This window comes from Triticum urartu, chromosome 7, assembly GCF_003073215.2.
Source record: "Triticum urartu cultivar G1812 chromosome 7, Tu2.1, whole genome shotgun sequence".
Classification (NCBI taxonomy): domain Eukaryota; kingdom Viridiplantae; phylum Streptophyta; class Magnoliopsida; order Poales; family Poaceae; genus Triticum; species Triticum urartu.
Genome location: NC_053028.1, coordinates 39,558,724 through 39,571,755, shown reverse-complemented (window position 1 = coordinate 39,571,755; position 13,032 = coordinate 39,558,724). Strand labels below are relative to the sequence as shown.

Genomic DNA, 13,032 nt, shown 5'->3' with positions numbered 1-13,032 from the left:
TTTGGTCATGGCACTATGAGCGCAAGGGCGTATTTATAGTCAGGTCTGTGTACAAGTTGCTCTCCTCTACCAAACAGCAACGCACAGATTGGCTAGAACATAATGAAGGACACTCCCACGTGGAAACAGATCGTCGGTCTTGGTCCAGACTCTGGGGAGCAGCAGTACCTTCGAAAGTGCGTGTCTTCGCTTGGAGGTTGGCCAAGTGCTCCATCCCTACAGGAGAGGTACGTAAGCACAGAAGCATGGCTGGTTCGGCAGAGTGCTCCATTTGCCACGCGGCAATTGATACTTGGCGTCATTCTCTCTTTGATTGTCGCATGGCCCGATGTGTTTGGGCCCTCACCGACGAGGACCTTACAGAGACCATCATCTCGAACAGGATGGACGAAGCAAAACTTTGGATGCTCTGGCTTGTCGACACTTTACCTAGAGCGGACCTAGCACGAGTTTTGGTCACAATGTGGGCTATATGGTGGGCGAGACGCCGAGCTATACATGAAAATCAGTTTCAGAGTCCTCTGAGCACTCACGTCTTTGTTAACAAATTCCTAGCAGAACTTGAGATGATCCCAGCAAAGAAATCGCGCCCTGAGGACCTGCATGTAAACTCCAGGGACCTGCATGCGAGCGCCAGGGACCTGCATGTCACGAATGGAAGACGCGCGGACCCGCCACCGATCGGTTGGCTACCACCTGAGCATCATGATGTCAAGATTAACGTGGATGCAGGCTTCTCCAAGGTTGGCGACCGTGCCGTGTCAACAGCAATCTGCAGGGATAAGGGGGGCAACTATTTAGGTGCTTCGGCCATCATCTTTGAAGGCCACCTTGATCCAATAACACTTGAAGCACAGGCTTGTAGTGAGGCCCTCTCGCTTGCATCGGATTTGCAGGTCCAATCCGTGTGTGTGGCTTCTGACTGTCTGGAGGTAGTGATGAACATACAAGATGAAGTTCCGTGCCGCTATTATCCCATCCTGCAAGATATCAAGTACCAGAGGTCGCGCTTTCAGAATATCTCGTTTCTTCACGAAAATAGGAAGCATAATGGGGAGGCCCATGCCTTAGCAAAGGCATCTGCTTCTCTTAGTCCCGGGCGCCATGTGTGGCTTAGTGTTTTGCCCGATATCATCTATATCCCCATGTGTTTGAACGTTTAATAAAGGATGCAGTTGCTCAAAAAAAAGTATATGGGAAGAAAACTGGATCCCCAGAGATGAAATGATGAGGCCGTACGGCTGCTTGATACAAAACCCACCGTCATTAGTGTCGGAACTCATAGACGCTACGTCTGCAAGGTGAAATGTTCAGCGTCTTCAAGAAGTTTTTCTCCACATTGACGTACAACCAATCTTGAGCATCCCGATTTGTACGAGAAATATACAAGATAGCTGGGCATGGAATTTTGAGAAGAAGGGTATGTTCACTGTCAGGTCCGCATATAACATGTTGATCTCGATCAGGAAGAGAAGGGAAGCATGGTTGGAAGGAAACACAAGATCATCAACAACGAGCAGTGAGAGTGGGGATTGGAAGAAACTTTGGCACACTCCGGTTCCAGGGAAGGTTCGGATGTTCCTGTGGCGACTTGCAAAACAATCATTGCCGACGAATAACGTTCGGGCCCATCGCAATATGGCGCAATCGAGTGTTTGTGGGATGTGCGGAGTACAAGATTCATGGCGCCACTCGTTGTTGGAATGCACAACGTCCCGGTGCACCTGGGCGCTGACAGAGGAAGAAATTAGGCAGAAAATCGCAGGTACGACCGAACCCTCAGCGAAACAGTGGCTGTTCACAATGATGAATCTATTATCCCATGCGCAATTTGTGAAGATGGCTGTAACGCTCTGGGCGATTTGGTCAGCAAGGAGGAAGGCGATTCACGAAGGGATATTTCAAAGTCCGCATGCTACTCACTTGTTCGTTGAGAGGTTCATCTCTGAATTGGACATGATCAAGGGCCCTTCATCAACTCAACCCAGTACACGTAGAAGAACGATGGGAAGCTCGCGACCTAAGGCGCCGCCGCCGGGCTTTGCAAAAATACATGTAGATGCCGCTGTTGCTCGATCCAGGGGAACGGCAGCGGCGATATGCAGAGATGATCAAGGACAGTATATGGGCAGTTCTTCTCTGCTAATTTATGGCATGCAGGATCCAACCACACTAGAGATCATTGTATGTCGGGAGGCTTTGGCGCTGGCTAAGGACCTGGGAGTCCAGAATATGGTCATCTCATCAGATGCAAAACAAGCAGTACAAGATCTGAACAATGCAAGCAGAGGCCGCGATGGGGCTATCATCGAGGAGATCCAAGCTAGAGCTGCTAATTTTAATTGCTCTTTTATGTATGAAAGTCGGTCAGTCAATGTAGAGGCACACAAACTTGCTAGATTTTCTCTTTCTCTTGATCAGGGGCGCCATCTCTGGCTTGTCCAACCCCATGATTCGAGTTGTATCCCACACTTTGTGGTTTATGATCAATAAAGCTTTTGCTTTACCGCTCAAAAAAAACAAACTCTTTACATACAGTAGGAGGGGAGCGGGCAACTCCCTTGTCCGTGCACCGCAACTATTATTTTTTTCGAAATGAGCAGTTATCCTACATTCATTAAGAAGAAAAGAGTTGCTCGGTTAATTAGGGAAAAACCGAGCCAAAACTAAATTTCCTAGTTAATTATGGAGAACCGGGCGAAAACCATCACAACCGCTGAGCGGCACACATAAGAAACCCCACGCACACCACTCCAAAGAGGGCCTCGGCGAGACAGCATGCATACGTCATCGTCATCACTCCTCCCCTAGAGGCGTCATTGCCATCCCTACACTCTGAGCAAACAACTCCGACTTCGCCGTAGGCGGTCGTCAACTCAACCCACAATGTAGTGGATGCGTGAAGCTGCATGAGGATCTGCACCAAAACTCAGTAACATGCGGCCAGACAGCGCAACTCCGACTCCGACAGAGAACTCTGAAGGACAAAACCAGGCACGGCTGGCGCCGCGGAATATCACCGAATGGGCCACTTGCTGCTAGTCATCGTATACCACAGGGCCCCGCCGCCGTAGCTTCGAATTCACAGCAACAAAGAAACCGAGGCAATACCACGAACATGCCGGAGAAGAGCCGACTACCACAACCATTGCCGCGTCGTCGTCATCGCTCCCATCATCGTCGTTGCCACAGAAGTTTGGACGCCACAACCGCTACGACCCACCGGCCCCGCTTGCCGATACCGAGCTCCGAGACTAAGGTGCCGCCATCGTCCGATCCTAAGATCAAGGGTTTCCCCTGGAGAGGCCGCGATGGCCGGGTCCGTGTAGGAGGGGTGCGGCAGCAAAACAGCGATGCCTTCAGGAAGGTAACGGTGGCCACAGCCGCCTCCATCACTGGTCACGACACAAGCCGTGATAGGGTCTTCACCCAAGCTACCACACCACCTCAGCCACACATCATCCCGCACCGACACCATCATCGTCGCTGCCTATTGATGTAGAGGCATTGAGCCGGCGTAGCCAACCGCACCACACGGAGACCACCGACAGTCCACCTCCAGCACAAGTGCCACCAATCACCACTGCCGCCACCACCATCCACAGGACATGCCACCTTGTAGCCGCCCGCACCTCGCGGAGGCCACTGCCAACCCTCGCGCCAAAGAGGACAGCAGATCCGCTGATGACAGACCGAAGGACCACCGGACGCAGCATGAGCCCTCATGCTGTACCTAGCACCATGCCGGTGATAAGCCACAAGTATAGGGGATCGCAACAGTTTTCGAGGGTAGAGTATTTAACCCAAATTTATTGATTCGAGGCAAGGGGAACCAAAGAATATTCTCAAGTATTAGCAGCTGAGTTGTCAATTCAACCACACCTGAAAGACTTAATATCTGCAACAAAGTATTTAGTAGCAAAGTAGTATGGAAGTAACGGTAACGGTGGCAAAAGTAACAGTAGCAGTTTTGTAGTAATCGTAACAGTGGCAACGGAAAAGTAACTTAGCAAAGATCAATATGAAACGAACTCGTAGGCAATGGATCAATGATGGATTATTATGTCGGATGGCATTCATCATGCAACAGTTCTAATCTAGGGTGACACAGAACTAGCTCCAATTCATCAATATAATGTAGGCATGCATTCCGTATATAGTCATATGTGCTTATGGAAAAGAACTTGCATGACATCTTTTGTCCTACCCTCCCGTGCCAACGGGGTCCTATTGAAAACTAAGGGATATTAAGGCCTCCTTTTAATAGAGTACCGGAGCAAAGCGTTAACACTTAGTGAATACATGAACTCCTCAAACTACGGTCGTCACCGGGAAGTGTCCTGACTATTGTCACTTCGGGGTTGCCGGATCATAACACATAGTAGGTGACTATAACTTGCAAGATAGGATAAGAAACATAAATATATTCATGAAAACATAATAGGTTCAGATATGAAATCATGGCACTCGGGCCCTAGTGACAAGCATTAAGCATAGCAAAGCTATAGCAACATCAATCTTAGAACATAGTGGATACTAGGGATCAAACCCTAACAAAACTAACTCGATTACATGGTAAATCTCATCCAACCCATCACCGTCCAGCAAGCCTACGATGGGATTACTCACGCACGGCGGTGAGCATCATGAAATTGATGATGGAGGATGATTGATGATGACGATGGCGACGGATTCCCCTCTCCAGAGCCCCGAACGGACTCCAGATCTGCTCTCCCGAGGAAGAACAGGGCTTGGCGGCGGCTCCGTATCGTAAAACGCAATGAATCCTTCTCTCTGATTTTTTTCTCCCCGAACGTGAATATACGGAGTTGGAGTTGAGGTCGGTGGAGGTCCAGGGGGCCTACAAGGTCGGAGGGCGCGCCCCAGGGGGGTGGACGCGCCCTCCATCCTTGTGGCCAAGGTGTGGGCCCCCTTCGGTTGATTCTTTCGCCAATATTTTTATTAATTCCAAAAATCATCTCCGTAAAGTTTCAGGTTATTCCGAAAACTTTTATTTCTGCACAAAAATAACACCATGACAATTTTGCTGAAAACAGCGTCAGTCCGGGTTAGTTCTATTCTAATCATGCAAATTAGAGTCCAAAATAAGGGCAAAAGAGTTTGGAAAAGTAGATACGATGGAGACGTATCAACTCCCCTAAGGTTAACCCATTGCTTGTCCTCAAGCAATTCAGTTGACAAACTGAAAGTGATAAAGAATTTTTTTTTACAAACTCTGTTTGATTTTATTGTTGCAAATATGTAAAGCCAGTATTCAAGTTTTCAGCAAAGATTATGAACTAACCATATTCACAATAACATTTAGGTCTCACGTTTACTCATCTCAATGACATAATCAGCTAGCGAGCAATAATAATAAATCTCGGATTACAACACTTTCTCAAACTCTTCATCTGCTTCTTCTTCATCGACCAGCTGGAGGAAGAACTGAAGCTGCCTGCCCTGAAATGCATGCGCAGTGTCCTGCCGGCATGTTCAGATTTTTGCAGTTACTTGAATTTGTATGTCCCGCACCAAATTTTGCTCCTAAGCATGGACTTTTCTAGGCTCCCTCCCTTTGTACCTTTGCACCATTTCGAAGTCATGTTAATTTGATCTTTGAGAGACACAGTACTCCATACATGACGTGTTGCTGTTTACAAGAGTACGCCCGGCGTACTATAGCTTTGCAGAATGACTAGTACAAGAAGATTACCGGTCACGAGCAAAACACTTGGGCAAGTCCAAAGACAGCCACCAACGACCAAACAAAACTATTCCCTCCATTCCAAAATAAATGACTCGACTTTGTACTAGCTTTAGTATAAAATTAATACAAACTTGAGTCATTTATTTTGGGACGGAGGGAGTACAAAGCAAAAGAGCCTGTCCTAACTGAAACAACATCACCTCTCAGACCATTGCTGGGCACCTCCCAAGACCACAAAGCTATCCACCATGTATGTTCGAGAAGTGGTAAGTGGATGGCAGGACATCCGAGGAAGACACCGTCTCGGACACACTGCCGACAGCCGTACATAGTGTTGTCGAGGATCAATATAGGACCATGGCGAACACTGGATGAGATCAACCAGATGCTCCCAACAGGTGTGTCTGAGACGAATCTGGTTTGCCATCATGCAGATCCTACAACGAATCAAGGCTTTCTCCTACAGACAACAACCAACTCCAAGCGAGCGAGGGAAATGGCGCGCTCGCGCACACACACACACAATTCGTAGGCACATCTCATTCATTTGCACAAGCACTTTGCTTCTCATAACACACAGGTATATAATTGGGGGCTCAAAGCCATGTACATTGAACACATTTCGTAGCCAATATATTGAACATACTTGTAAAACCTACAAAAGTCTAGTGATGTGCGCAACGTCTTGAGTAGTTCATCTGCCTCGCCTCTAGTATATCTCCGTTAATAAACACAGGAAGTATGATTGAACTAAATGGAGTACTGCCTCTAAATAAGTTGATTAAATGAATCAAGAGGGCCACAGTTCCGAAGGCAAACTTAATCGTCTGGATTAGCAAGTCTTCCTCCATACCTTTCGTCTTCTCTCTAGAATTTTTTTGTTTAGTGCAACTAAAACATAATGTCATCATCACCTTGACATTTTAGTGACACTGTACAAAACAGAATTAACTTGTCTTTACCACATCAAGCCAGGTATGTAATCTAAAGCCTTAATACATGTGTCTAGCTCTGGCAGCATTTTTAGTTATTCTCAACACCCTTGGAATAGTTTGACTAAAATCTAAAGCCTTGACATATTTCTATATGCATTAGCAATACAAAGATGTAAAGGTGAAAAGGTTCATCATTGGTCTAGTGTCTAGCGCAACACTATCAAAATAGTTTGACTAAACACTAAATCCTTCATAGATATCCACAAGCAGCAGCTAACTCTAATATCCAGAAACACAGAGCAACCAATCTGAAAAAATACATCGCCCCGAAGGCCGACAACACAGGAATGGAGCTCACCATAATTCTTGGTACACGTATGACCATGTGGTTGTCAATATTTACAGGTATAACGACTAACAACTATCCAACAACTATCCAGAACTAAATCCAAACAACAGAAAGGCCTTCCATTTTGTGTGCTACGTATCATCACTGTTACATGTACAACGAATAGCAGCTATAGTTTGAGAACCGTCTCAACTATGAAGCAAGGGAGGTACGGCAGATCTCCACCAACTCGCCTGCCCGTGAAATGTGAAACAAAACCACTAACGTACGCACCGCTGCCGTGCGCGCATGCACGTCGCCAAAACAGGCATACGTCCTCATCCTGAAACCATCACGTTTCATCACCTTGCCTCTGAACTCTGGCTCAACAAGCAGTGTGCACTCCTCGATGCAGTAGAGGGTCTCGTCCTCATGAACCAGCAGCCTCTGCATCACTGTGTCTCGGGCCTCAGGGAGTAGACCAATCGCACCACGCTTCACACAGGGCCCGTGCTTGCTTAGGTAAGCATGGGCGAGACAGCAGCTGCACACCCGAAGAGTAGGGTTGCAACATGACGTAACCCAGTCGGCGAGGGACCACTTGGCTTTCCCCCCCTCTCGCTTTGGCTTAGCACAATTCTCACAGAGGTGCTTGACCTCTACCAGTGGCCTGTCACGGGAGATGTGCGGGCTCATGAGAGCCCTCATTGCCGCTTCTGCACAATGAAAAAAAAAGAGCAAATTAGTACAAATGTATAACCTACCTATCCAGCAAAACAAAGAGCAACGAAAGACAGGTGAAGGCATCTAAAACCACTAGATCGTGCACAAGTACGCCATACCAAAAGTTTGGTAGGCTTTCTGGCCAACATCCTAATAAATTAGCTCAACAAAGTTCAACTAAAAACCATAGCGAACTGAAAAGTCCATTCCTTGGTAAATCCTACCTAGAAACCTAGGTTGGGTAATACTGACCACTTATGTAGGATTATTAGAAATTATGGCACAAAATCACTGATCAAATGAACTTCAAACTTACCAAAAAAATTCAGCTGACACCATGTAGTGGTCAGGTACTCACCAGGGTCACGGTCGGGTAGGGCACCATGTTGCAGCAAACGACGCCACCATTCAGGTGACATCGCAAGCATCGCTATGAATTGCTGCTTTATTTGTGCCTCTTTTTGGGCGGGGACAGCTGGACTGTACACCCGGAGGAATGGGCTGGCTGCTGACATTGCAGGGAACCTACAACCTGCAAGGCAAAACAAATAACAGCATAAAGCTTTGCAATTTGCTGTAAACAAACACCTCTGAAAAATTCAATACAAGACTAAAACCGACTGGACCTGCAGGTACGAGAAACGTCGACCAAGGGCAATTGTATAAAGGCGACTTGTGTCCCTTATCTTGCGCTGCAATAAAAACAACAGCAGTTGCTTAGTCAGTGGAAGAATTCACAAATCACAAACATATACAGTGACAATCACTTCAGTAGCAACAAATCCACTAAGTTAGCAGTGAGATTGAACCTGCAGTCACAGTTTGTAAGTTTTGATGGACCAAAAAAAAAACTGTACATAAACACCGAGATTGCCAACTTACAGTGACAGCCTTGATGTTGCGCGAGAGATGACAGTGATGACTCAGAGCTCCTTCCTTCTTCAGGAAATTTCGAAGGAATACTTGAGCTCGTTTTTGTTTTTGCATCGGACCTGAGGTCGCCCTTGGCTGCAATTATAACAATCAGCATTTTCTTAATCACTGACAACCACAATTTACACATCACAAACATCCAGCATTTACTTAAGCAACCAGAAAAACAAAAGTAAAAACCGTGTGATTGAACAACTTACAATCCCACTTTTGTTGCGCTACTGAAAAGTTTCCAGAGTTCCTTGAGCCGCTTGATTCTGCACACACAACATGGTGATTATTGTAAATTGAATTCAGGGACAATAAACATAAACCATGCAAATGCACAGTGACACTAACTCTGATCAAACTCATTCATCTGCCTAGAATATCTTGTCGGAGTCCTTGTGGCAGAAGCATTAGCATCCTTTGCACGATTCATTGATTCTGCAGGCATGTTGCTGATTAGTGGATATGCATTTTAAGAAAGTACGGAGAAAATATAGATGCCTGAGCTACGTGTGGTGCTAACTTTACTTTCTATCAGCAAATGATCATTTGAATTACCTGACAGAGACTGTACTGGAACCCTTTTGAGCACAGAAATATGATCTTCTATAAACATAGTGAAGAAAAATATATATCCTTGTGATATTATCTTGACGCACATAGTCTTGTATATACATATATATAGTCTATAATTCCTTCCTCGTAACACATGTCTTGTGTAATATATATTTGCCACTTCCGATATTCAAGGAGATATATTTGCTCCAGTACAGATAGATAGAAATCTCCAATAAACCACAATAATAAGGAAAATTGCCCAGTAAATCTGTAGGGTTATTCAACGTATGTTCAGTAAAACATAAAAAACACATCAGGTTTTTTTTGTTAAAGGTGAAAATGTTAAACCTGCTTCTGAAGAAGTTGAACAGTAAGAGATCTGCGGCACACGCAACCTGCAAAAATGGAACAGTTTTACAATTTATATGCGGGTAAAGAAGTATTTTTTTATTACATTCCATTGTTCAGGATATCGGTAACTCGTACCATATTAGAATCCCAATAGGCTCTTTTCGTATCTAGGGTCAAGTATGTAGTCCATATTAGAATCTCTAAAAAGACTTATATTTAGGAAGGGCGGGAGTAATTAATAGCAGTCGCACAGAAAAATAATAATAACGACCAAGATGCTTGAAAATAGTGCTGGACACAAAAACAACATGAAAGAAAGACCTCAGCAACACTACTTCTAGTTCCAGGATAGTACCAAACAGCCCAAGGAGGCACGAACGAGGTTGATAGGGTTGGCCTAAGTACCAAAGAGCCCAAGTAGCAGCAGCAACAGTATAATACTCGTACGTAGGAGTACCGAACATTAAAGAAACACAAGCAAAATCGCTACAATAAAGTGGAGGGTCTTTCCGTTTCTTTGCAATGAGCGTTGCTAGAACTGTTAAAAATATCGGCCGATATTTAAGTTAATCGGCCAGTTTATCCTGATTCCGTAGGTGTCAGGCCCTGAACCTCGCAGTAGGTCACGGATGCGATAACAGGTTATCCTTGGCGTTAACTGGTCAAGCGGATTATCCAAAAGAAGAATTTCACAAAGGAGGAATCATGAATTGGGAAAATTAACACTTATTGCACTGGATTAACCGGAACAGGCTACACAAACATTTCATAACAAATTTAGAGAAGATTGATGAAGTCTTAACCTGCAATTTGTTGCGTTAGACCAAGCAAGCCGGGCCAAGTACTCAATGCCAGAGGCCTTGTCCGGGAATGGATAGTTATTCAGACGAGCCCTCAGGTATGCTTCTGGAGGATTAGGGTCTCTGGAGAAATCAAAGCAAAGAAGTGAGATGAATGGGGGAGAAAAGTGATCGTTTCAACAGCAAGATCATCATAAGCAAGAAATTGGAAAAAGAATAGCAACCTCGTGCTCTCCTCTGGAAGAAGAGCCCTCCCCACGAGTCGGATCTCCTAACACTGGGGGTCTCCAAAAGAACCAGGCAACCCGTCGATGTACTCCAACAATTCGAAGGGGCGCTGCCGGACTACCAGGTTGAAGATGCGAGCCGCGTCCAAACCTGCGCTTGGAGACGAGGCGGAGCCGGATGTCGTCGAGGTGGAGGTCGAGGTAGACGGGGAGGAGCTCGTGCTCGTTGTCGTCGTCGCCGCGTAGGTCGAGGAAGGCGTGGACGAGGTCGAGGCAGGCGCGCCCGAGGTCGAGGTCCGCGCGGCGGCGGATCTCGCCATCGGTGGCGGTGGTCGTTCTTCCTCTCTTTTTTTTTTAGGTAAGGTGGGCGCTCTTCCTGGGGGAACCGGTTCAGCGAGGAGGCAAATGAGGTTCCGGTCCGTCTCCCCGCTCGGTATTTACCCCTCCCTCCCATCACTAAAACCGGACCAATCAGCCCCAAACTCTCTTAAACCAGATCAATTCCCCCCTACGATGGTTTTCGACCTGATTTTCGCGATTTTGATTTTTTTTCTTTTGCTGACTAGACTAGTTTTTTTTTACATAAGTACAGACACAAGCGCTTATATACACGCGCATACACTCACCCCTATGAACGCACACACGCACACCCTACCCCTATAAACACCTCCGAAAGACTGAGCCGGCATATCATCTTGAGATTTATGAAGTCATCGTAGGCACCTCGTCATCGACGGGAACATCTCCTCCCACTGAATGCGCATCGCCGAAAATCCTGAAATAAATCCAGGAATAAATGCGAGCACCAGGATTTGAACCTAATGGGCCGGGGATACCACAGTCCCTCTAACCATCCAACCACATGTTGGTTCGAGCTGGCAATTCAGGTGGTTTCATCAATTGGTGACGCCGCCCGACCAATCAGCCCCCTAATTCAGGTGATTTCGCTCCTCATTCCCCTAGTGCCTCGACGTCAACCATGCCGTCGGCACCCGCCTTGCCGCCATGGCGTCAACCACGTCGCCGCCGTCGAGCGCCCCTACTTCTCCACCCACCGGTGAGTCCCCATGTGCGCGACATGTTCTTTGTTCTGTGTGCCTCCTTCCCCGGCAGTGCATGATCGCGCCAGGACAGGGGATTTGTGCTTAGTAGGAAACATAGCTGCCATGGCAGGGGATTTGTGCTAGCCGAATTTGTTGCCATGGCGGCCAAATTGAGCAGCTGCGGGGGAGATTGTGGGCAGGTGCAGGGGATTTGTGCTACCCTTTTTTTTGCTGTGTTTCCTATGTAGTGTTCTAAAGTTTGTTTGTTTTGGGCAGGTGTTGTTGATGAGGCAGCAAATGAAGATGAACCATTTTATGTGTCATTGCATTATTCGCAAATTTGAGACAGTCGATGGGTTGGTTGAATACAATGGGGGGGGGGGACTGATGATAACATTTATTTTGGGAAGAGGAATAACCTAGGATATGAGAATTTTTTGTCGCATGCACATGACATGTATCATGTTGATATAGGACATTCCAGGGGAAATTGTAGTTGCAATATGCACATGCTTCTTCTAGGAAAAAGTTAGAGTGATGGTTTGTTATTTATTCATAATGATGCAACTGTGGACAAAGATGGAGCATGCAACACATATTGGGTCATGTGCAGAGATCTATGTGGAGGGAGTGTTAGTTTGTGAAGAACAAGTTATGCAGTTGCATAACAAAGCAGATGAAGTGGTAGTGTTAGTTTCTGAGACATATTCCAATCATAAAGGTGGCAAATTTGCATTGCTAAATGTGGATGATGTGGAGACAGACATGGTTGATGAGATTTTTTTATATTAGATGTTCCAGCTCAACCAGAAGAAGAAGAAGAAGTAGTTGCACAAGTTGTGGTAGGGGTCAAAAGGACACCTGTTGAGGAAGAAAATCTAAGGATAATAAATCTAGCTCATGACTTTGTCACTACATATGAGAGTCCATTGAAGATTAAGAAAAGTAGACCAAGTAGACTTACAACTAAAAGAAGAAACATGCCCGTTGTAGCTGCAGGTGAAGCTCCACTTGCAGCCACATCAGCTGCAGGTGCATCGACAACAGCTCCAGGTGCATCCACATCAGCTCCAGGTGCAACTACAACAAGTCCATCAACCCCAGCAACAACTTCTACAGAGAGAGCAACAATTGCAAATAAAACAAATTGTGCAAAGACAAAAACAACAACAACATGTCCAGCACAGAGAGGAACAATGCCACAGTTTACTAAAAGACAAAAACCATCATTAGCTTCTGAATTTGAGTATGTATCTGCAGATCATGTTGAAATTGGAACAAAGTGCAAATCAAGTAGTACATGCAGATGAAAAACATGGAGAAGAAGATGATGATGAGAGTGATGTTGACTACCAACCTCTTTCAGAGCACATTTCTGCTGAAGAATTAGAGGCAGCGGAAGTTAGGAAATTAGCAAGGGAAATTAGGAGGCATAA

At 45.9% G+C, this 13,032-nt stretch overlaps 1 protein-coding gene across 2 annotated transcripts; it reads right to left on the bottom strand.

The window, feature by feature from the left end:
- Positions 1–6,997: 6,997 nt before the first annotated feature.
- On the bottom strand, positions 6,998–10,956 carry LOC125520929. Of its 2 annotated transcripts, none has more exons than XM_048685972.1 (10): positions 10,551–10,956; positions 10,330–10,449; positions 9,524–9,570; positions 9,176–9,443; positions 8,969–9,055; positions 8,830–8,886; positions 8,579–8,704; positions 8,323–8,388; positions 8,013–8,228; positions 6,998–7,689 (listed from the first exon to the last, which is right to left on the bottom strand). In XM_048685972.1, exons 4-10 carry the CDS (start codon positions 9,276–9,278, stop codon positions 7,187–7,189), a joined length of 1,158 nt encoding a protein of 385 aa, XP_048541929.1. In that variant the 5' UTR covers positions 9,279–9,443; positions 9,524–9,570; positions 10,330–10,449; positions 10,551–10,956; the 3' UTR covers positions 6,998–7,186. The 2 variants fall into 2 exon arrangements, with proteins under 2 accessions (XP_048541929.1, XP_048541930.1); XM_048685973.1 differs by having other exon boundaries at positions 8,055–8,228; positions 10,551–10,952.
- Between the last annotated feature and the right edge of the window lie 2,076 nt (positions 10,957–13,032).

Bases quoted from the DNA above. Each gene is read 5' to 3' on its own strand.
- LOC125520929 (XM_048685972.1), bottom strand. From the start codon at position 9,278: ATGTGCGTCAAGATAATATCACAAGGATATATATTTTTCTTCACTATG. The intron at 8,705-8,829 runs GTAAGTTGTTCA...TTATAATTGCAG, and splicing joins AGCGCAACAAAAGTGGGATT to CCAAGGGCGACCTCAGGTCC. The intron at 8,229-8,322 runs GTCCAGTCGGTT...TTTGCCTTGCAG, and splicing joins GACGTTTCTCGTACCTGCAG to GTTGTAGGTTCCCTGCAATG.